The sequence below is a fragment of the Bufo bufo genome, chromosome 6 (assembly GCF_905171765.1).
Source record: "Bufo bufo chromosome 6, aBufBuf1.1, whole genome shotgun sequence".
In the NCBI taxonomy this organism is placed as follows: Eukaryota; Metazoa; Chordata; class Amphibia; order Anura; family Bufonidae; genus Bufo; species Bufo bufo.
Window position 1 is genome coordinate 164,466,769 of NC_053394.1, and position 23,642 is coordinate 164,490,410.

Below are 23,642 nucleotides of genomic sequence, written 5' to 3' on the forward strand. Positions count from 1 at the left end.
TCTTCTAATCCCTGCTGTAATGGGTTTGTTCCTCCAATCTGTACTATACCTGGTTTATTCTTCCAATCCCTACTGTGCCTTGTTTTTTCTCTAATACCTACTGTACCTACTCTTATCCTCCAGTCCCTACTCTACCTGTTTTATTCCTCTAATCCCTACTCTACCTGTTTTATTCCTCCAATCCCTACTGTTCTTGGTTTATTCTTCTATCCCTACCATACCTGGATTGTTCCTCAAATCCTTATTGTACCTGATTTATTCCTCCAATCCTGACTGTACCTGATGTAGTCGATCTCTACTGTACCTGGTTTATTCTTTCAATCCCTGCTGTATCTGGTTTGTTTCTCTAATCCAGGGGGTGCACAACCTGCGGGCCGCATGCGGCCCCAGAGCCAAGGTTTGCGGAAACACAGCTGATTGTGCGATCAGCTGTGTTTCTGCCGCAGCGCTGCACGAGAGAGCATTACAGCTCCTGCACTGTAGCAGGAGCAGGACGGGTCCCCGGCTGTCAGAGAAAGCACGAGACCCAGCGGAGCGCTGTGCAGTTTAGACCCAGCGATCACGTGATTGCCGGGTCTCAGTGGCAGAGTACTGCAGAGCCTCACCAGCTCTGCCCTGTACAAAGCTCCCCCAGCAGGCTGGTTTACCCTGTAACTGGGGCTCCTTTGGATGCTCCAGTTACAGTGGAAATAGTGCAAAGAAAAAGTCTGTGTCCCCAAAGGTCTTTTATGGACCTTTTGGGGACAAATTATGTGGCAAATATATATATTAAAAGTAAAAAAAAAAGTGAAAACACAATAAAAAAAAAAAATACAAATAAAAGGAAAAAAATTGTGCAAAAAAAACACAAAAACAAGTCTGTGTCCCCCAGAGGTCTTTTAAAGACCTCTTGGGGGACATACAGGGCTGCAAAAATATATTAAAAAAAGAAAATTTTAGCAAAAAGATGTAAAATAAATAAATAAAATACAAGCAAAAAAATAACTATAAAAAGGAAAAATTGTTCACTCATATTATGTGGCAAAAATATATTTTAAAAATAAATAATAAAGTGATGATAAAAAAAATTTAAAATACAAAATAAAATATATAAAAAAGGAAAATGTGCAAAATAAAAGTTAGTGTCTCCCCAATATATATATATATATATATATATATATATATATATATATATATATATATATATATTATAGTAAAATACATAAAAGAAAAAAACGCCCACACCAACCAAAACCATTACAGTTATCACCCCATTCATGTGAAACTATACATATTGTATAATAAAACGATCCAACACATATAGGGAACTAATTATAATAATTTGCATATTTAAATAATGAGCTATAGTTTGAATAAAAATGACTTAAAAAAAAATAATATTCAGTTTTCCCAATGTAATAAAAAGCTGCAAATGTTATTTTGGTAGTCCAAAAAATAAAAATGTTACAAGTGTTTGAACCACGTGTGCTAAATCACAAAAAAGTGACTGGTCATGAAGGTCTTTTCAGGCCTGGTCATTTAAGGGTTAACCTGTAAGTGCTTTCCCGGCTAGTAGGCCTCATACACTCTACTGTACCTTTTCTTTTGTTCCGCAGGACACCACCCATATTTGTTCTGCATTTTGCAGAACGGAGTAACGGATGCGGAAAGCACACGGAGTGCTGTCCGCATGTTTTGCGGCCCCATTGAAGTGAATGGGTCCGCATCCAAGCCACAAAAACTGCGGACTAAAACAATGGCTGTGTGTATGAGCCCTCAGAGAAAATGCTTACTGGTTATTGCAGGGCACCTATAGTATATCTGGGGGTGCAGGAGGCAGTAAGAACCAGTGAGCGCCGTCCTCTGCAGTGAAGTAAAGCGCTGATTTGTGAATAGGAGGCAGGAAGTAAATGTCGCCATTTAAAGGAGTTTCCTAGTTAAATAAATTTTTAACCAGTTCCTGCAGTATGGTCCCTGACACAGAAGATTCCGTGATGCTCTCGCTGTCTCTATCCTCCGATCCCGGAGCACCTCTCCAGCAAATGACTGGCTTCAGCGGTGAAACGCTGCTTGTGGCCACTGAAGCCAGTCATTGGCTGGAGAAAGGTACAAGTGACTATGCCCACAGCCAGCCGGATGTAAACAGCTCCGGGACCAGAAGATGGAGACAGTAGAGCGCAGGAGAGTATAAATCTTCTGTTTCAGGCCCGTGCTGCAGGAACGGGTTAAAAGTATATTTTTACCAGGAAATCTGTAAGCCCCTGTTACACGGCGCGATATTCAGGACAATTAACGTATTTTTCACCCCATAAGATGCACTTTATGAATGAAGCAGGCGGCGCAGGCACGTGACGTCAATGAGTGACGCGCCGGCTGCCTGCCTGCGTTGTACAGACGCTGTTAGGATGTACGGTAATATTAGGAGTGAGGGGGCATGTTTAATCACTTTTAATTGAATGAGACATTTTATATTTGTATACTGCAGCGGTGGGGGGGGGGGGGGGGGGGGGGGGGTAATCTGTGGATGACAGTTTTATGGGGAACATCTGTGGAAGGCACTGTTAAGGGCTGGGGGTCTGTGGATGGCATTGTTATAGGGTGGGGGGTCTGTGGATGGCACATATATAACGGTGTCAGCCACAGATCCCCCCTGTAACAGTGTTAGTCACAGATCCCCCCTGTAACAGTGTCAGTCACAGATCCCCCCTGTAACAGTGTCAGCCACAGATCCCCCCTGTAACAGTGTCAGCCACAGATCCCCCCTGTAACGGTGTCAGCCACAGACCCCCCCCCCCTGTAACGGTGTCAGCCACAGCCCCCCCCCCCCCCTGTAACGGTGTCAGCCACAGATCCCCCCCCCTGTAACGGTGTCAGCCACAGACCCCCCCCCCCTGTAACGGTGTCAGCCACAGGTCCCCCCCCCCCCTGTAACGGTGTCAGCCACAGATCCCCCTCCCCCTGTAACAGTGTCAGCCACAGATCCCCCTCCCCCTGTAACAGTGTCAGCCACAGATCCCCCTCCCCCTGTAACAGTGTCAGCCACAGATCCCCCTCCCCCTGTAACAGTGTCAGCCACAGATCCCCCTCCCCCTGTAACAGTGTCAGCCACAGATCCCCCTCCCCTGTAACAGTGTCAGCCACAGATCCCCCTCCCCGTGTAACAGTGTCAGCCACAGATCCCCCTCCCCCTGTAACAGTGTCAGCCACAGATCCCCCTCCCCCTGTAACAGTGTCAGCCACAGATCCCCCTCCCCCTGTAACAGTGTCAGCCACAGATCCCCCTCCCCCTCCCCCTGTAACAGTGTCAGACACAGATCCCCCTCCCCCTCTAACAGTGTCAGACACAGATCCCCCTCCCCCTGTAACGGTGTCAGCCACAGATCCCCCTCCCCCTGTAACAGTGTCAGCCACAGATCCCCCTCCCCCTGTAACGGTGTCAGACACAGATCCCCCTCCCCCTGTAACAGTGTCAGCCACAGATCCCCCTCCCCGTAACAGTGCGCCATCCACAGATCCCCCCTAATAGTGCCATCCACAGATCCCCAGTAATAGTGCCATCCACAGACCACCATTAGTTCCAAACTCATCAAAAGCACACCTTTTGGTTAAAAAAATTTTTTTTCTTATTTTCCCCCCCAAAAACCTAGGTGCATCTTATGGGCCGGTGCGACTTATAGGGAGAAAAATACGGTACTGGGAACAAGTGTTCATAGGAGCGATCATTCCTGATATCTGGCCGGTATAATCGTGCCGCTGATCAGCCGGTAAACACGAAATCACTCGTTTCTCGCCTGATTTGCATATTTTAGCAGGATGAAAGATGTACAGTTATCGTCAGCACATCTCACCGTGTAATCAGGAATGTACTTCCGATAATCAATAGAAGTGAATGAGGGAGGAATGACTGTGGTAGTGATCATTCCTTCCCAGTCACTTTGCATTAGCCTGTGTAATAGGCTGATGCAAACAAGCGCTGATTAAAGTTTCTTTTTGCAGCCCCTAGAAATAGTGCGATGTGACAATGCGGCCCCCAAACCAAAAAAGGTTGTGCACCTCTGCTCGAATCCTTACAGTTCATCATTTATTCAACCAGTATCTCCTGTACTTGGTTTATTATTCCAATCCCTACTGTGCCTGGATTGCCCCTCTAATCCCTACTATACCTCGTTTGTTCAGTCAATCCCTACTGTACCTTGTTTACTCCCCCAGTCCCTACTGTACCTTGTTTACTCCCCCAGTCCCTACTGTACCTTGTTTACTCCCCCAGTCCCTACTGTACCTTGTTTACTCCCCCAGTCCCTACTGTACCTTGTTTACTCCCCCAGTCCCTACTGTACCTTGTTTACTCCCCCAGTCCCTACTGTACCTTGTTTACTCCCCCAGTCCCTACTGTACCTTTACTCCCCCAGTCCCTACTGTACGTTTACTCCCCCAGTCCCTACTGTACCTTGTTTACTCCCCCAGTCCCTACTGTACCTGGTCTGTACTTCCTGTGGTCGCTGTACCCAGTTTTTTTATCCATTCCTCACTGTACCTGATTTCTTTCTACAACACCCCTTTTCTTCAGCAGTGTTGCTGGCTGTATTCTCTTAACTTCGTCTCAGTATTTCAGTCATGTGTGTCGCTGGCCTATTTTTCTTTCCCGTGGCTGGTCTCACAGGATTCCATATTGTCCTGGTTTCCCGAGGTCGTACTACAAATGAGCAGGTCTGAATTCTTCTCATGTATAGTTTCTTTTACTCAATGTACCTGTTGCTCAGTGGATCTGTAAATGTTTCATTTTTTTATATTTTAAAGGTCACTGGAAAGTTCAGAGGAGGAGTTAATCCTTTTAGTAATGGATGTTGTCAAAATGTGGGCCACGTCCTATGTAGCTCTTCACCACCAAGGTAGGTCTTTAGTCCTGGGTCCTGTCACTTTAGTGAGGAAACATTTCATATCAACCATAACCCCTTAAGGACCCATGACGTAGCTGTACGTCATGGGTCCGATCCCTAAACGTGGGGCGTGCAGCGGGCGCCTTAGCTCTGCTCTTTTAAATAGCAGAGACCCGCCGCACATGTATGCGATCAGCCATAAGGCTGATCGCATACATCTTACCTTTCAGATGCCGTGGTCAAATGTGACCACGGCATCTGCGCAGACCGGAACCGGAAGTTGAGCGCGTCCGGTAACAGCCTTCCACGGCTGAGATCGGGGGACCTGTTACCTCGATCTAATTGACCGAAGCCCCAAGCCGACTTCCGAGTCAATTAGAGGTATATATCAATACAGGCCACTAGGTGGCAGCCTTGTATTGATATAGTGCAATTGAAGTCTTCAATGATGGCTATTTATCCATCACTGAATACCATGGGAAATCGAATAATTGCCAGTTATTGTCACCCAAGGTGACTTAAAAAAAAAGTAAAAAAAAAGTTTTACAAATATAAAAAAAACTAAAAGTTCAAATCACCCCCCTTTCCTTAAAATAAAAATGCTTAACCAATAAAAAAAAATAAACATCATGGGCATCGCCACGTGTGAAAATGCCCATATTATTAAAATCTAACAATATTAATGGAATACGGCAATATACGGCGTAGCTGTAAAAGAAAAAAAAATTCAAACAGCCAATTTGCCATTTTTTGTCACTTCAACTACCCAAACTTTTTTTTATACGAAGTGATCAAAAAGGTGCACACACTTAAAATTGGTATCACTGAAAATAACAGATCGTCCCGCAAAAAATGAGACCTCATCCAGCTCCGTACACATAGCTACAAAAAAGTTATAGGGGTCAGAATATGATTATGAAAAAAAAAAGTTTTTTTTTTCCTCAAAGGTGTGGTATCGTTTGAACCGTACTGACCTGGAGAATGAAGATAACAGGTCAATTTTACCGCATAGTGTACAGTGTAAAAAAAATAAAAACCTTTATCAGAATTGCATTTTTTCCCAATTCTACCCTATTTGGAATTTTTTCCCCGCTCCCTACTACATGGTATGCAACCGTAAATGGTGGCATTAGAGAGTACAACCTGTCCCGCAAAAAATAAGCCCTCATAAGGCTATGTGAATGGAAAAATATAAAAAGTTAGGACTATGGGAAGGTGGGGAGTGAAAAACGAAAATGCAAAAATGGAAAATCCCAGGGTCCTGAAGGGGTTAAAGGGGCTTTCCCATCTCAGACAATGGGGGCATATCGCTAGGATCTCGTAAACCCAGCCGGCAAAGTGAAGGAGGGCGCACTGTGCATGCACGGCTGCCCTCCATTCATTTTTATAGAGCCTCTGAAAATAGCCGAGCGCTGGCTCAATTATTTCTGTCAGCCCCATAGAAGTGAATGGAAGCGGTGGCCGTGCAAGCGCGGTGTGCTCCCATTCACTTCTGTGGGATTCTGAAAATAGCCGAGCGCCATATAATCAGTATGTCCCCAAATATGTGTTTGCCTGTTTCATGCGATGGAAAACTTATTTTTGTTCTTGGTACACCACCCCCTCAGACCCGGCACTAGGAGTAACACCATGTGTCAGTTTTTCCTGGAGTGTTCCTTTCAAACCACTGCTTGTGTTGTACAGTATTACTGAACAGCTCTAGGCACCATACAGATAAATGTAGACCTATAAACCACGGTTTCCTATAAAACTTGGATCTCTTCGGCCTTTTGGTAAATCTTGCTCCGGGAGCCATACTTTAGCACACATGCTTACAAAATTGGTACTATTTAACATCCTCCAACCACAAAGTTGCCATGTGAGGTTATTTCTTATGTTTAGTGGCATACTTAACCTAAAGGTAGACCACACCACAACTATTGGGCCTATGGTGAGAGGGGGGGACTGGAAATGAACTGCTTCCCCTGGTTTCCTTCATAAGTCATAAGAGTTAAGTGATAAAAGTACGCTTATATGGAACTAAGACCTCCACAAGTGTGAGCTATATAAACCCGTATGTAGTAACTCCCTGAGAAGTGTCTGCAGGCAGCTAAAATTTTATGTAACAATGGCGGTGAGATGGGAAGCAGAAGATTTGGAGCTCTGTGTAAGAAAAATGGCACTGCAACCCCCTATGAAAATATATTTTAAGAGCGATTGCCATAGAACTTAGGACTTAAAGGGTTTCTACCACCAGAAATACTGTTACGTAGCTGACTGACATTAGCGATGCGCTAATGTCAGCACTACATAACAGTATGTTTCTAACATTTGTCCCTTTAACATTTTGTAAAAAAAAAAAGCACTTTTATAATATGCTAATGAGCCGCTAGGTGCTATGTGGGCGTAAAATCAGCACCTAGAGGCTCCGTCCACTCACGCTTTATCCCGCCCAGGTCCTCTGTTCTGCTCGCCCCGCTCCTCTTGATTGATGCCATGGTCCACCGCATTGTTGACGAAATCCCGCGCCGTTCACTTCTGTCTTCGGCGCAGTGAGTGAAGGCCGCTCTCCTGATGCCGGCTTCCTCACTGTGACGTAGTCGGCGCAGGCGCAGTGAGGAATCCGACACCAGGAGCGCATCATTCACTCACCGCCTGCGCCAAATACAGAAGTGAACGGCGCAGGATTTCGTCTACGATGCAGGGAACCGTGAGATCAATCAAGAGAAGCGGGCGGGCAGAACAGGAGACCTGGGCGGCATAAAGCGTGAGTAGGTGCTTATTTTACGCCCACATAGCACCTAGAGGCTCATTAGCATATTATAAAAGTGTGTATTTTACAAAAACGGCTGCAGGGAGAAATGTTAGAAATGTCAGTCAGCTACATAACGGTATTTCTGGTGGTAGAAACCCTTTAAGAAGTAATTGAATTAGTGAGCTACAAGTGAAGATAAAGGCTAAGGCCTCTTTCACACAGGTGTCATATTTTTTGCCCGGATAAGATGCGGGTGCTTTGCGGGAAAATGCGCGATTTTTCTGCGCGAGTGCAAAACATTGTAATGCGTCGTGCACGCCTGTGAATAAAATCGGCATGTTTGGTACCAAAACAGAGGGTTAGGTGTTGTGTAGATTGTATTATTTTCCCTTATAACATGGTTCTAAGGGAAAATAATAGCATTCTTAATACAGAATGCATAGTACAATAGGGCTGGAGGGGTTAAAAAAATAAATAATTTTTTTTTAACTCCCCTTAATCCACTTGACCGCGCAGCCGGCATCTCTTCTGTCTTCTTCTTTGCTGTGCAGAGGAATAGGACCTTTGATGACGTCACTGTGCTCATCACATGGTCCAATCACATGGTTCATCACCATGGTGAGGGACCATGTGATTGGATAATGTGATGTGACATCACCACAGGTCCTTAGCCGGCAGCTCAACATTACAGAAGAAGACAGAGATCAAGTGGACTCGGTGAGTTAATTATTTTTTTATTTTTAACCCCTCCATCACTATTTTACTTTACATTCTGTATTCAGAATGCTATTATTTTCCCTTATAACGTGGTTATAAGGGAAAATAATACAGATCGGGTCCCCAGCCCGATCGTCACCTAGCAACCATGCGTGAAAATCGCACCGCATCCGCACTTGCTTGCGGATGCTTGCGATTTTCACACTGCCCCATTCACTGCGTTGCGTGAAAAACGCCTGCGTTGCGTGAAAAACGCAGAATATAGAGCTTGCTGCGATTTTCACGCAACGCACAAGTGATGCGTGAAAATCACAGCTCATGTGCACAGCCCCATAGAAATGAATGGGTCAGGATTCAGTGCGGGTGCAATGCGTTCACCTCACGCGGAATACTCGCCCGTGTGAAAGGGGCCTAAGTATAGACTAAAATTTATAGCAAATTGGTGGAAGTCCAACCCCTGGGATCCCACAGATATTGAGATGCCGCCCATCTGTCTGCCAGGAACAGGGAACCGGAAAGTTCTGTTCTCACCCTTGGTGGTGGTCCCAGCAGAACTTTCATTGACATCAAATGTCGTATCTATTAAATGTGGTATACTACCAATGCTGGTTATCTATAATTTACCTATATATTGTCTGTTTCTCAGATATATAAAGCGCAGTCATAATGACTCAGTCCTGTCTATATCACCTCCATTTTTACGGCCCGAAGTTTCCGAGAATCAGATTGGCCTTAAAATACTGGATAATGGTATACAGAGTCCCCTTCAACACTACCAGGTATTGTGATCCCCAGCAAACAGTTTCCATTTGTTTGTGCTTCCTTTTAGCTAGACCACTTAAAGGGAGTGTCCAACATATATGTTCCTTGTACTATAATGTAATCTTCTTCCTATTATTACCCTTTCACAGTCTCGAAGCAGTCTCGAGTTGACAGAATCTCAGTCAGCAGATGCAGAGCCTCCACCACCGCCAAAACCTGACCTAAGTCGCTATACAGGACTGAGAGGCCAGTTAAGCCTGGGGGAAAGAGAAGGTGAGTAATCTGATGGTACAGTCATACTGCGCACAAACCGTGCCACCATCTTAGTGCTTAGTGGAGTTGCATTACGACCACAATTTTGTGCAATATGAGTCACCAGTAATCCATACCTGGCGGGTTTCTGGTTACCTTCGTGTCATAGTCGCAGCAGGTTGTGAGTTGCAATGCATCCCCAGTCGGAGATGAGAGTTGCTATAAAGAGCTCTGGGGGGTCCGGCATGCCATTACAAGGACTGCCCATTGATTCTTATAGGAGTTGTGTTAGGCTTCGTTTCTTCTGAGACAGAAACTAAGCACTTGCCAACAGGTTCCCTGGCAGATTTTTTACATCAGCAATGTGTTTGTCTTCATCGTGCATGTCTGTGGTGTTCATTTTGTCATCTTGTATAACTTTTAACCAGACAATTCCCTATTGACCACAGAGAGCCCACCTACTCCTACTATGTATAGATTTCGCCCAGGCTTCAGCAGTGGAAGTGGAGGACCAGCGCCCATTACAAAGGTAGGATCCCCTTTTTATGATTTGATGTGCTGTTAAAGGGTCTCTGAGTTTTCTTAAATCTTTTTGATATGTCATTGGTGAGGGCTGGAGAGCTGAGACCTCCGGTGATCACATATCCTGCTTTCTCCATGCTGCCGGAGACATGCTTAATAGAAAGTCTATGAACCCTTCTCGCAGCATGTCCCCTGCACTGAGGAGAGAGATTGTGATATGAGAGTGCTTCTCTCTCCTTGTGCTAGTGCTCTTGGGGGTCTCGGCGCTCAGCCTCCCACCAAGCAAATCTTTTGATATGTCTCTATGACATACGAAAAGGTTTATGGTTCCCTGATTGCTGCTTTATTTCGCATATAGGAGCTGCACTTTTATACATGGCCCTTTAAAATGCTAGCGTTCACCAAAGGTCGTGCTATCTGGTCATGTACCCATCATTTGAGGATTAGTAAGACATGGCTATTTTCTAACAGAAACTGCGCCACCCCTGTCCACAGGTTGTGTGTGGTACAGCAGCCCAGTCCCACTGTTTTACTTTACTATAGCTCGGCAGTAATACCAGACACAACACATGGACAGGCTTGGCGCTGCCAGAGCCGCCATGTTTTTCTCATGCTGCTTTTCTGCTGCCAGCACAGTACAAACTGAGCTTTTGGATGAACATTCATGCCTGATGTTCTGGTCACTATGGATGCTGTGTCTAACAACTGCCGCCTGCTATAACTGGGTCAGGCATCATGCCCTTTCGAACCAGAGACAAGATTTTTCTCACTGTTTGCATAGTGCTACAAAATATGTAAAATTGGCCATGAAAGCATGAATGGCCTCCGAGTGTCAGCACAGATGGCCACATACCGGAATTATTATATTGAATTCTTTTCTGCATATTTGTCTTTTGTATTTCAGCTTCCCCGTGTAGACAGCCTGCAGGACTCTCCTATGCCAAACTCCGATCTGTCTCGTCCCCCAAGTTCTCGCTCGGAGCCAAGTCTAGAACCAGACTCATGCCATGCACCACCAGCTCGGTCCTCCAGTCTGCGCTCTGCAGCAGGGACTTCTGCTCCACTTCCCTCTCTTCCATCAGAAGGAACAACGTCCACCTCATACAAAAGTCTAAATCAGACACAGAATGGAAGTCTGTCCTACCAGAGCCTACTGAGCCCTTCTGATGAGACCGAGCCTGAAACAGCTGGATACTCATCACCGTATCTGTCAGCTCGAGAACGCCTTCGCCCAGCCTGTCCTCCTCCAATTGCCCCCCGTTATGGCAAACCACGAATCGCTCACCATCGTGTGGTGGACACAGATGCAGCAGCTCTGCCACTATTGACATTAAAGTAAGTTTGCTCTTCTGTGTCCTCCTAGTTATAATGGTTTCTTCTGTCATAAGGGGAAGTTTGTACCATGGTATAAAGGGCAGTTTTAGAGGGTCTGCTTTTTCTAGAGCCCACAGAGGTGGAACCTCAGGAACCACCTGAGAGTTGAGCAGAAGAACATTCTGCTTACACAGAGTGGTGTGCCCAACAATCGTGAGAACTGTATCGCTGTTAAAACAGCTGCACAGTCCTTTCTGTCTCCTTCTCTGCACAAATCTATCTAGTGATATTATATGGACACTGAATTGGACTACCGTTTAGGGGGCATTAAAGAGGTATTTGGTTACATTAAGTTATCCAACCTATCCCTGTCCTACTTCTGGGCCCCCATATCCCCTGCAGCCCCCCTGAAATGAACAGAACGGCCGGTCGGGCATGTGTGTGACCGCTTCATTTATTTCTAAGGGAATTCTGGAGATAGTCGAGTGGTGCACTCTGCTATCTCTGGAGCTTGCATTGAAATATATGGAGCGGCCATGCGTATGCCCGACCAGCCGGTCGGTTCATTTCAGGGGGTACGGGGCCCCCATTCTCTTGATCGGTGGTGGTCCCAGTGGTAGGACCCCCATCATTCTTATAGGGTAGGGGATAACTTTAAGTAACCATAATACCCCATTAATTGGACACTGCATGGTAGTTTTTGTTGGGCATTGAATGGTAGTGTTATGTGAGTGGCATATCGGTGTTACAGGTGAAACTCGAAAAATTAGAATATTGTGCAAATCTAATTTATTTCAGTAATGCAACTTAAAAGGTGAAACTAACATAAGATAGACTAATTACAGGCAAAGCGAGATATTTCAAGCCTTTATATGGTATAATTTGGATGATTATGGCTTACAGCTTATGAAACCTCAAAGTCTGAATTTTGAGGTACCCTTTGCTCAGGGGGTATGGATTAATTAGCTGACTAGAGTGTGACACTTTGAGCCTAGAATATTGAACCTTTTCACAAAATTCTAATTTTAAGCTGCATTAATGCAATTCCTTTTTAATTTGCATTACTAAAATAAATGGACTTTTGCACGATATTCTATCTTTTCGCGTTTCACCTGTGTGTGGGTAATATATGGGTGTTATGTAGGTATGATAAGACCACTAAATGATATGAAAACTTGGATAAAGTATGTCTGTCTTTTACAGTCATTCTATTGCAGTATTATTTTATAGATGTAGATTTTACAAATATGGCTTCTGCTTTGCTTGTTGCTCATGGCCTCACTGTCTACCTACACAGAGCCATAGGCTGTTTCAGTATTTTCTCAATGTTTTAGTTACAGTTCATTCACCATATTTCTTTTGTTCCCTTGTATCTCTGTAGAGATGAGTCTCCTGTGAAGTCAGTGCACTCTCGCAGCAACGGCCAAGCTACTGTCTCCCCTCCAGTGAGCCCCTCTCGCCCAGGGGGTGTAAAGACTGTGTCAGGCGTTGGGGGAACTACATACGAGATATCCGTATGAGAGAATGAGAACTTCCGGACACACAGACGGTCAAAGTGACTAAACTTATCAGTGTGAGCATCAACAATGGCCAATGCTGGACCCCTCTGTGTGTGCCCCCCTTGTTTCCGTGGAGTTGCTTGTGGGAGCTTGTTTCTTTGAACTTTTACAAATTTTCCCCATTCACTTTTCAGCGTTTTCAGGGGGCAGAAGATGAGCGCTCTGATACAGATACGTTTTAATTGAGCTCCACTTGTCTCTTATTGATGAAATGGTTATTCCTTACTCCATATTCATTTAGACTCTACTGCTGCCACCAGAGTGCCGCCATGTCTTCTCTGGAATGTTGCTTACGGTTACACCTGGTGATTGCTTTCAGATCGGAAGTCCTTCTTTTTCTTAGGCGTGGAAGTTGGGGTGCATTTCTTTTTTTAATATTTTATATTTTTTTATTTTCCTGTATCTGAGAAGGAACGTGATCTGCACAAGTTTATAAATACAGATGAATATATGATATTATTTTACAGCTGGGGAGCAGGCAATAAATACCCCTCCGCCTCCAAACAAGGGAGAATGAGGGAGGGTGCCTTCATTTTTATGATTTCATTTAAAATAAATAAAATGAAGACCAAATTGTTGAGACATGTATGATGGGTGTGATAGTATGTTACTTAACATAGCAGTGTATGCTTGAAAACCTTGTATCCTTTCATTGTTGTTGTTTTTTTTTTTTCCAGACTTTTTATCCGTTTTCTCACGCTCCTTAAATGTTTTTTCCAGGATATTGATGGGCTATCTTCAGGATAGCCCATCAATATCAGATCAGCTGGGGTCCAACATTGCACACCCCAATGATCAGCAATTTTTTTGTCTACTGCCACGTGTAGGTGCCTACCATGTAAATAAATGTCCAACCCTTTAAAGAAAACCTGTCACTGGGATTTTGTGTATAGAGCTGAGGACATGGGTTGCTAGATGGCTGTTAGCACATCCGCAATAGCCAGTCCCCATAGCTCTGTGTGCTTTTATTGTCTCCCTGACTCATCTCAGGTTAATTTGCATATGTATCAAATAGGTTTTTTTTTTACACAATAAAAGCACACAGAGCTATGGGGACTGGGTATTGCGGATGTGCTAGCGGCCATCTAGCAATCCATGTCCTCAGCTCTATGCACAAAATCCCGGTGACAGGTTCCCTTTAAACATGGCAGCACTGTTTTGGTATTCCACACCAGTATAGATTAGGGTTATGTTTCCTCACTTGTTTGTCATTAGGATCTTCTTCCCCTTCAGAACCACGTTCCTTCAGGGGCAAGTCAGACCTAACCGGTTTCAGTTCTGAGGGATGTTTGCACATCAGTCTATGCAGACACCAGAAAACACTGATGAAAGTCCTTAAATGGGGTTTCCCATTATTAATGGAAAAAATATGAAAATTAGACATCATATAGTACATGCCAATCTCTTTCTGAAAAATCTAGAAACGGCCTTGTACCTCACATGGATCTAAAGATCTCCCCATTTAATGCTCTGCTAGATTTATTTTCAGACTGGCAGCTCAGGGGACGTGTCCTCTCCCTGTAACTGTCACAGCTGCTGGGGCTGGTGGCAGTTAAAGGATGGGCATGAACATGTGTGACCATCTCAGTGAGGTGGACAGAGAAATAACTACAGCAAGGGAGCTGGCGTAGGTTTAGGATGGCGGTGGATGTGCCTAAGTTATGTAGAGGCCGGCGCCTCTAAATAACTTAGGTGCGTCAAGTGCTAGTGTAGGGTTATTAAGACTGGCATTTAAAATGCTGGTTTTAATAAACAACCCCATAAGTGTTTGTTATAGGACAACCCCTTCCTTATCCTTGAACCTTTTGGGGCCTTCTGGCTTGAAGGGTTAGGGTGTAGGACAGTGGCTTTTTTCATTTTAAAGAAGTCTTCAGATAGACCAAATCCTTGTGTGTTGGCTACAGTTGGTTGTCTCTGGTTTGGCTAATAACCCAAGTCATGTTTCAAGCCGGTTTAGAGGGTCAGACATTGATTTTGTGTGTTAGTCACCTATAAGTGACACTTGAGGATAGCTATTTTTGCATACTTCTTCCTATACAGTCCAAAATTGCAGCAGCATAAGCTTCCATCACATGTACAGCACGCGACTTGTATGCAGTACCCAACATGTCTTAGGCTACACACTTGGGTGGAGAGTCAAGTTCGGTGTCAGTTTGACATAGCTCCAAAACACATGCAGGTCCCATTTCTATGGCCACTTATGAATTATGATAGAAGCAGCATCTTGCAGAGCTCAAAGAAAGAGAAGTTAAGCGGGTTACAGTCAGGCAGATTTCAACATCAGTACTATGCCCACAAGACCTGCACACCTCCAGACAGCATCTTGGGAGACTGTGATGTCCTTTCCTCAGGCAGCAGGACCCCACCTCAATCAGTACATCACTGTGGTCCTAGCATATACTAACATAGTTTATAAGGCTGAAAAAGATATCTGTCCATCCAGTTCGGCCTGTTATCCTGCAAGTTGATCCAGAGGAAGGCAGAAAGAAAAACTGTGAGGTAGAAGCCAATTTTCCCCACTTTAGGGGGGAAAAAAATTCCTTCCGGACTCCAATCCGGCAATCAGAATAACTCCCTGGATCAACGACCCCTCTCTAGTAGCTATAACATGTAATATTATTACACTCCAGAAATACATCCAGGCCCCTCTTGAATTCTTTTAGTGAATTCACTAGGGGTGAGCGAATCGACTTCAGATGACACATCCGAAGTCGATTCGCAGGAGCTCCGTACAGTATTAGAATGTATTGGCTCCAATGCGCTAAAGTTATTACTTCGTGAAGTCTCGCGAGACTTCACGTAATAACTTCATAAATTAATTTTTACTGTAAAAAAACATTTCCCGAACTCCGGTTCGGTTCCAAGGTACCACTTGGAACCAAACCAGAGTTTGGGAAATGTTTTTTTTACAGTACAAATTAATTTATGAAGTTATTTATAAAGCCGATAACTTCGGCTCATCTGAGCCAATACATTCTAAAACACCTCTAATACATAATAATAGCTCCTGCTCCGTACAGTATTGGAACAAAGTTTTATGCAAATCGACTTCGGGTGTTTCATCTGAAGTCGATTCGCTCATCCCTAGAATTTACCATCACCATCTCCTCAGGCAGAGGATGTCCCCTCGTCACAGTACTGGGGATAAATAGATGATGGGAGAGATCTCTGTACTGACCCCTGATCTATTTATACATAGTTATTAGATCGCCCCTTAGTCGTCTATACTTACCTATACTGTAGATAAGAGTTGTCCATTCTTCCTCACAAGATTGGAAGATATAAAACTGGGGCTGCAGGATCTCAGTCACAATGTTAAAGGGGTTCTCCAGTAATTAAAAAAATTAAAACACTTAAATATTATTTTATAATAAATATATTCACAAATACCTTTCATTACTTAGAATGGCTTGTTTTATCTAGGGAGCAATCATTAGGTCAAATAAAATTGCTGCAGTGCACACAAAACCTGTCCTAATCGCACAGGAGCACAAGTTACTTCACCACAATGAGCCATAGAGATGCCTCATCCTCCTCTCTGCTCTGCTTGTCAGGAATCATGATCCTGAATACAGGTGAATCTCTGTAGGAATGGAGAAGATGAGGAGACGTGAGAGGAGGGTGAGGTGTGGATAATCAGCAGCAGCTCTTGTATGCAGCCTCCATTACCACAGCAACACATTACCACAGTCTGTCCTGTCCGTCCTCTCTGTATTTCATGTCTCCTCATGAACTAAATTCACCAGAGATTCAGCTGAAGATCTTATCATCTGTATTCAGGATCATGATCCCTAACAAGTAGAGAGGAGGATGAGGCAGCTCTTTACCTCAGTGTTGTAAAGTAACTTGGCCTCATGTGTGATTAGGACAGGTTTTGTGTGTGCTAATAGGACGGTGTCCATTTTATTTCCCCTGATGATTGCTCCCCAGACAAAACGAGCAATTATAAATAATGAAAGGTATTTTATAATATATTTATAATAAAGTAATATTTAAGTATTTTCATTTTCTTCATTCCCAGAGAACCCTATCAAACGGTAGGGCTCCACTTGCTGATTAAATAAAACAATACTTTTCTTCTGTCTGTACGATAAATAGCTGCAGAGAAATCTGCGTTTTTATTCATATGCAAATGAGCAATTGGAGCACTAGGAGACGGGGCTGAATCCTTTGAGCACTGCTATGTAACATCCTTTCCCCATGATTGATAGGGTTAGACATGCCGAGGGCACTACTATAGCTTCACCACACTGAGATCTGCTCAGAAAGCTAATCTACATATTTCTGCTTTCTCTGATTCACAGGCACAATATGTGATATATAATGACACCAGTAACGTGTGATAGATTTTGAGCATGGGGAAAAACATACTTCTCAATGTGGTAGTGCTATAGCTTGGTGGTATAGCGGTTTACCATGCATGTAGAGATCCTAGTTTTAAATCCCAGAAGAGATCTAAGTTTTCTTTCTGTTATTATTTTTTTTAGCTTATTCAAAACCATATTAAAAGGCTATACTATAATAAATAATACATACTTATATAATTATAATAAGGCCTTTACAATATTGAGAATAGTGTTTTTTTAGTTAGTTTTTTTTGCTAACACCTATTACCTATATATTCACAGGCACAATTTATATATATGATTATAAAGAAACCAGTAATATTTATTATCTTTCTAAAAAAAAAACATTATTCTGACTGTAATAAGGACATAGACTTTTCTTATGGGATAAATGTGGAAGGAAAAAAAATATATCTGAAGAAAAAAATGTTGATGTTTCTCCAAAGATGCAAAATCTGGGATCTCTACATGCAAAACCAATCACTAGTGATGAGCGAACTTCAGTTTAGTAAGTTCGAGTTCGGGTATTGTGCTGAATTGCGTTACCATGGACCATGACGCAATTCCATAACGGAATGCCTTTAGCGCAGTGCTCAGACGATTTAGGCCTGCCTCCTGGTGCTCGAAATTCTCATTTGCATATGAACAAAAGAGCAGATTTCTCTGCGGCTGCTTATCATACACACAAAAGAAAGGTATTGTTTCAATCAGCATGAGGAGCCCTATCAGCCGGTATGTCTGGTTTAACCCCTTAAGGACCCATGACTTACATGTACGTTATCTATGGCCATGAATTAAGGACCAGAGAAGTACATCTACGTCATGGTGATCGGGCGGGTGCAGGAGCTGCACCCGCCCGATCAGCGGCAGGGGTCCGGCAGTCACTGATAGCTGGACCCCTGCTGCATGCTCCGGCATCGGTGAAATCACTGATGCCTGCGCATTAACCCCTGCACAGTCGCGGTCAGCCCTGACCGCGGCACGTGCGATGTCCATGCAGGGAGGAAGCAGCCATCTGGTCCCTGCGCTGCTGTGACGGGGACCCGATGGCATGGAAGGCAGCTCGATGCCTTCCTTAGGCATCGTGGTTGCCTTCCGGGAGAGCCTGTGAGATCCAGCCCCCTGGATCTCACAGGCAGGAAGGCTGTAAGTGTAATACAATTACAGCCAATGCATGACAATACAGAAGTATTGTCATGCATTGTAAAGGGGATCAGAACCCCAAAAGTTGAAGTCCCAGAGTGGGCCAAAAAAAGAAAGTGGAAAGAAAATAAAAAAAATTAAAATTTTCACCAAAAAAATACAAGTTTCAAGTAAAAAATTAAATATCCTTTAGCCAAAATAAAGGGAATTTTTTTTAAACCACCTTCCGTCCGCCCATAGACTATAAACGTCCGGGAGGTGGTTCTCTATTTCTGAATGGACGTTCCAGAACGTCTGTTCAGAAACTGCAGCTGCACGCTAATCGTGCAGCTGCTGATCGGGTTGCCCGCTGTCAGTGACAGCAGGGCAACCCTAAGACAAGGCAGGGACAGTGCCCAGGTGTCCCTGCCTTCTGGATCACTGCATACACAGCGCTCACCGAGCGCTGTGTATGCAGAGCAGGAAGCGCTATGCGCTTCCTGTTCCGGCCCGGCGGTCATGTGACCGCCGGGACTGGAGAGTGCAGGAGCTGTGTGAGGTCTTTCACAGACCTCGATCAGCCCTGCACTGAGGCTGTACAGCGCTGTATTGCTGCTGTACAGCCTCTCTAGGGGGTGCATTTCTCCTGTAACTGGGGCTACTATGTCAGCCCCAGTTACAGGAGAAATCAACAGTGAAAAGAAAAAGTGAAGTAAATGTCCCCCAGAGGTCTTTTATGACCTTATGGGGGACAAAAAGTGTAAAATAAAAAAATAAAGTGTTATAAAAAAAGGTTTCACATGTAAAAAAAAAAAAAAATTCCCCAAGTAAGGAATAAAAAAAAATGTTAAAAATAGAAAAAATAAAATAAAATAGACATATTTGGTATTGCCACGTCCGTGACGGTTGGCTCTATAAATATATCACATAAACGACCCAGTCCAATAAACACCATAAAAAAATTAAAAAAAACTTTTAAAAAAAACTTTTTTGTCACTTTACATCACAAAAAGTGCAACACCAAGTGATCAAAGGCGTATGTCCCACAAAATGGTACCGATAAAACCGTCATAAGAAAATCTCTCAAAAAAAAAAAAAAACTATAGCTCTTAGAACATGGAGACACTAAAACATAATTTTTTTGGTTTCAAAAATGCTATTATTGTGTTTAAAGTGAAATAAATAAAAAAAAGTATACATATTAGGTATTGCCGCGTCCGTAAAAACCAGCTCTATAAAAATATCACATGACCTAACCCCTTGGGTGAACACCGTAAAAAAAAAAAAAAAGGGTGTCAAAACAAGCAATTTTTGTCACCTTATATCAGAAAAAGTGCAACACCAAGTGATCAAAAAGGTGTATGTCCCACAAAATGGTACCAATAAAACCGTCACCTCATCCCTTAAAAAATGAGCCCCTAAATAAGAAAATCTTTTAAAAAATAAAAAAAAACTATAGCTCTCGGAACATGGACACATTAAAACATAATTTATTTGTTTTAAAAATGCTATTATTGTGTAAAACTTTAATAAATACGAAAAAGTATACATATTAGGCTACTTTCACACTTGCGCTTGATCGGATCCGTTCTGAATGGATCCGATCATATTAATGCAGACGGAGGCTCCGTTCAGTACGGATCCGTCTGCATTAATAACTTAGAAAAATTTCTAAGTGCGAAAGTAGCCTGAGCGGATCCGTTCAGACTTTCAATGTAAAGTCAATGGGGGACGGATCCGCTTGAAGATTGAGCCATATGGTGTCATCTTCAAGCGGATCCGTTCCCATTGACTTACATTGTAAGTCTGGACGGATCCGCACGCCTCCGCACGGCCAGGCGGACACCCGAACGCTGCAAGCAGCGTTCAGCTGTCCGCCTGGCCGTGCGGAGGCGAGCGGAGCGGAGGCTGAACGCCGCCAGACTGATGCAGTCTGAGCGGATCCACATCCATTCAAACTGCATCAGGGCTGGACGGAAGCGTTCTGCTCCGCTCGTGAGCCCCTTCAAACGGAGCTCACAAGCGGACAGCAGAACGCTAGTGTGAAAGTAGCCTTAGGTATAGCCGCGTCCGTAACAATCTGCTCTATAAAAATGTCACTTGACTAAACCCCTCAGGTTAACGCAGTAAAAATAAATAATTAAAAACTGTGCTAAAACAACCAATTTTTTGGTCACCTTGCCCCATAAAGTGTTATAATGAATGATCAAAAAATCATATGTACCCAAAAATAGTACCAATAAAACTGGCACCTTATCTCCTAGTTTCCAAAATGGGATCACTTTTTGGGAGTTTCTACTGTAAGGGTGCATCAGGGGGGCTTCAAATGGGACATGGCATCTATAACCATGTGGAGTTCCTTTTATTCTGCGCCCTGCTGTGTGCCCATACAGCAATTTATGACCACATGTGGGGTGTTTCTGTAAACCGCAGAATCTGGGTAATAAATATTGAGTTTTGTTTGGCTGTTAACCATCGATGTGTTAAAGAAAAAATTGGATTAAAATGGAAAATCTGCCAAAAAAGTGAAATTTAAAAATTTGATCTCCATTTTCCTTTAATTCTTGTGGAACGCCTAAAGGGTTAACAAAGTTTGTAAAATCGGTTTTAAGTAACTTGAGGGGTGTAGTTTCTACAATGGGGTCATTTATGGGGGTATACACTATGTAGGCCCCACAAAGTGACTTCAGACCTGAACTGGTCCTTAAAAAGTGTGTTTTGGCAATTTTCTTAAAAATTTGAAGAATTGCTTCTAAACTTCTAAGCCTTCTAACGTCCTAAAAAAATAAAATGACATTTCCAAAATGATGCCAACATAAAGTAGACATATGGGGAATGTTAAGTAATAAATATTTTATGAGGTATCACTTTCTGTGTTAAAAGCAGAGAAATTTAAATTTATAAAATTGCGAATTTTTCAATTTTTTTGTAAATTTGGGATTTTTTCATAAATAAAGGTGAAATATATTGACTCAAATTTATAACTATCATGAAGTACAATGTGTCACGAGAAAACAATCTCTGAATGACTTGGATAAGTAAAGGCGTTCCAAAGTTATTACCACATAAAGTGAGATATGTCAGTTTTGCAAAATTAGGCCTGGCCAGGAAGGGGGCAAATGGCCCAGATGGGAAGTGGTTAAAAAATAGGGAAAAAAGAAAAGTAGACATATTAGGTATCGCTGCATCCGTATCAACCGGCTCTAAAAATATCACATGAACTAACCCCTCAGGTGAACACGTAAAAATACATTCAAAACTGTGCTAAATAAACCATTAACCTTACATCACTAAAAGTGCAACACCAAGCGATCAAAAAGGCATATTACCCCCCAAAATAGTACCAATCTAACAGTCAACTCATCCCACAAAAAATGAGCCCCTACCTAAGACAATCGCACAAAAAATAAATAAAACTATGGCTCAGAATATGGAGACACTAAAACATCGTTTTTATTTTGTTTAAAAAAATGTTTTTATTGTGTAAAACTTAAGTAAATAAAAAAGTATAAATATTAGGTATTGCGACGTCCGTAACAGCATGCTCTATAAAAATACCACATGACCTAACCCCTTAGGTGACCACCGTAAAAAAAAAAAAAGTATCAGAAAAAGTGTAATAGCAAGCGATCAAAAAGTCATATGCACCCTATAATAGTACCAATCAAAACGTCATCTCATCCTAAAAAAAATTAGACCCTACACAAGACGCACCCAAAAAAAAAGAAAAAAGTATGGCTTTCAGAATGCTTTGTTATGTAAAACTGAAACAAACAACCAAAAAAAGTAGTCATTGGTATTGTCGTGTCCGTGACAACCTGCTCTATAAAAATACCACATGATCTAACCTGTCAGATGAATGTTGTAAATAACTAAAAATAAAAACGGTGCCAAAACAGTTATTTTTTTGTTACTTTGCCTCACAAAAAGTGTAATATAGAGCAACCAAAAATCATATGTACCCTAAAATAGTACCAAGAAAACTGACACCTTATCCTGTAGTTTTCAAAATAGGGTCACTTTTTTGGAGTTTCTACTCTAGGGGTGCATCGGGGGGGCTTCAAATGGGACATGATCTCCGAAAACCAGTCCAGCAAAATCTGCCTTTCAAAAACCATATGGCATTCCTTTCCTTCTGCGCCCTGCACCCACATACAGGGTGTTTCTGTAAACTACAGAATCAGGGCAATAAATATTGAGTTTTTTTTGGCTGTTAACCCTTGCTTTGTTAGTGGAAAAAATTGATTAAAATAGAAAATCTGCCAAAAAAGTGAAATTCTGAAATTTCATCTCCATTTTCCATTAATTCTTGTGGAACACCTAAAGGGTTAACAAAGTTTGGAAAAAAAATTGGGTCATTTTTGGGTGGTTTCTATTATGTAAACTTCAGACCTGAACTGGTCCTTAAAAAGTGGGTTTTGGAAATTTTATGAAAAATTTCAAGATTTGCTTCTAAGCCTTCTAACGTCCCCAAAAAATAAAATGGCATTCACAAAATGATCCAAACATGAAGTAGACATATGGGGAATGTAAAATAATAACTATTTTTGGAGGTATTACTATCTATTATAAAATTTGAGAAATTGAAATTTGGAAGTTTCCAAATTTTTGGTAAATTTGGTATTTTTTTTTATAAATAAAAATAAATTGTTTTGACTCAATTTTACCATTGTCATGAAGTACAATATGTGACGAGAAAACAATCTCAGAATGGCCTGGATAAGTCAAAGCGTTTTAAAGTTATCACCACATAAAGTGACACTGGTCAGATTTTCAAAAAATGGCCTGGTCCTTAAGGTGAAATATGGCAGGGTCTTTAAGGGGTTAATAGGGTTGATCCTTGTGATATTATCAGTTCTATATTCTTTTCCATAATTTTCTTTTATTTAATTACAAAGTGCAATAAAAAAAAAATTAAGTAGGGTACAAAAAGTTTTCATCCGGCAAAGAAAAAGTGTAATTTTTCTTACCGTAAATTCTCTTTCCTTTAGTCCAAAGCAGCAGCACGCACAGGGATTTCTAATCCTCCTAAAAGCATAGGACAGGAGATATCAATTTAAATGCAGATCCTATAAAACTGCCTAACCTAGTCCCTCCTATTGTGTAATTCCAACTGAACTTCCAGTCATACAATAACGACTCAAGGTCGTTTTTTTTAACAACACTTTATTGGGCGGGTAAGTATGTGCTGCTGCTGCTTTGGACTAAAAGAAAGAGAATTTACGGTAAGAAAAATTACACTTTCCTTGTCTTCCTACAGCAGCAGCACCCACGGGGATTTAGCAATTAATCCCACCGGGAGGGCTCTCCAATATACCGTGGACTCTATAACCACTCTGCCAAAAGCCATCTAGTGCTTCACAAACGTATTGGATGAGCTCCAGGACGCTGTTTTACAGATCTAGTCTATGGGGACAGATTCCTCTGCCCACGATGTGGCTATAGCGTGAGTGGAATT

General features: G+C 42.5%; 1 protein-coding gene across 2 annotated transcripts in view; it reads left to right on the plus strand.

Annotated features, from left to right (window-relative positions):
* Positions 1-13,387, plus strand: part of ZDHHC5 (zinc finger DHHC-type palmitoyltransferase 5) — a 48,292-nt gene extending 34,905 nt beyond the window's left edge. Inside the window, exons 6-12 of one of the 2 annotated variants that reach the window (XM_040436058.1) lie at positions 4,584-4,686; positions 4,777-4,868; positions 8,954-9,086; positions 9,219-9,342; positions 9,771-9,850; positions 10,748-11,178; positions 12,539-13,387. In XM_040436058.1, the coding sequence (XP_040291992.1) occupies positions 4,584-4,686; positions 4,777-4,868; positions 8,954-9,086; positions 9,219-9,342; positions 9,771-9,850; positions 10,748-11,178; positions 12,539-12,677 (1,102 nt within the window). In that variant the 3' untranslated portion in view covers positions 12,678-13,387. Of the gene's footprint in view, positions 1-4,583; positions 4,687-4,776; positions 4,869-8,953; positions 9,087-9,218; positions 9,343-9,749; positions 9,851-10,747; positions 11,179-12,538 lie in introns of both variants that reach the window. The other variant, XM_040436057.1, reaches the window with a different exon arrangement.
* The last annotated feature ends 10,255 nt before the right edge of the window (positions 13,388-23,642 follow it).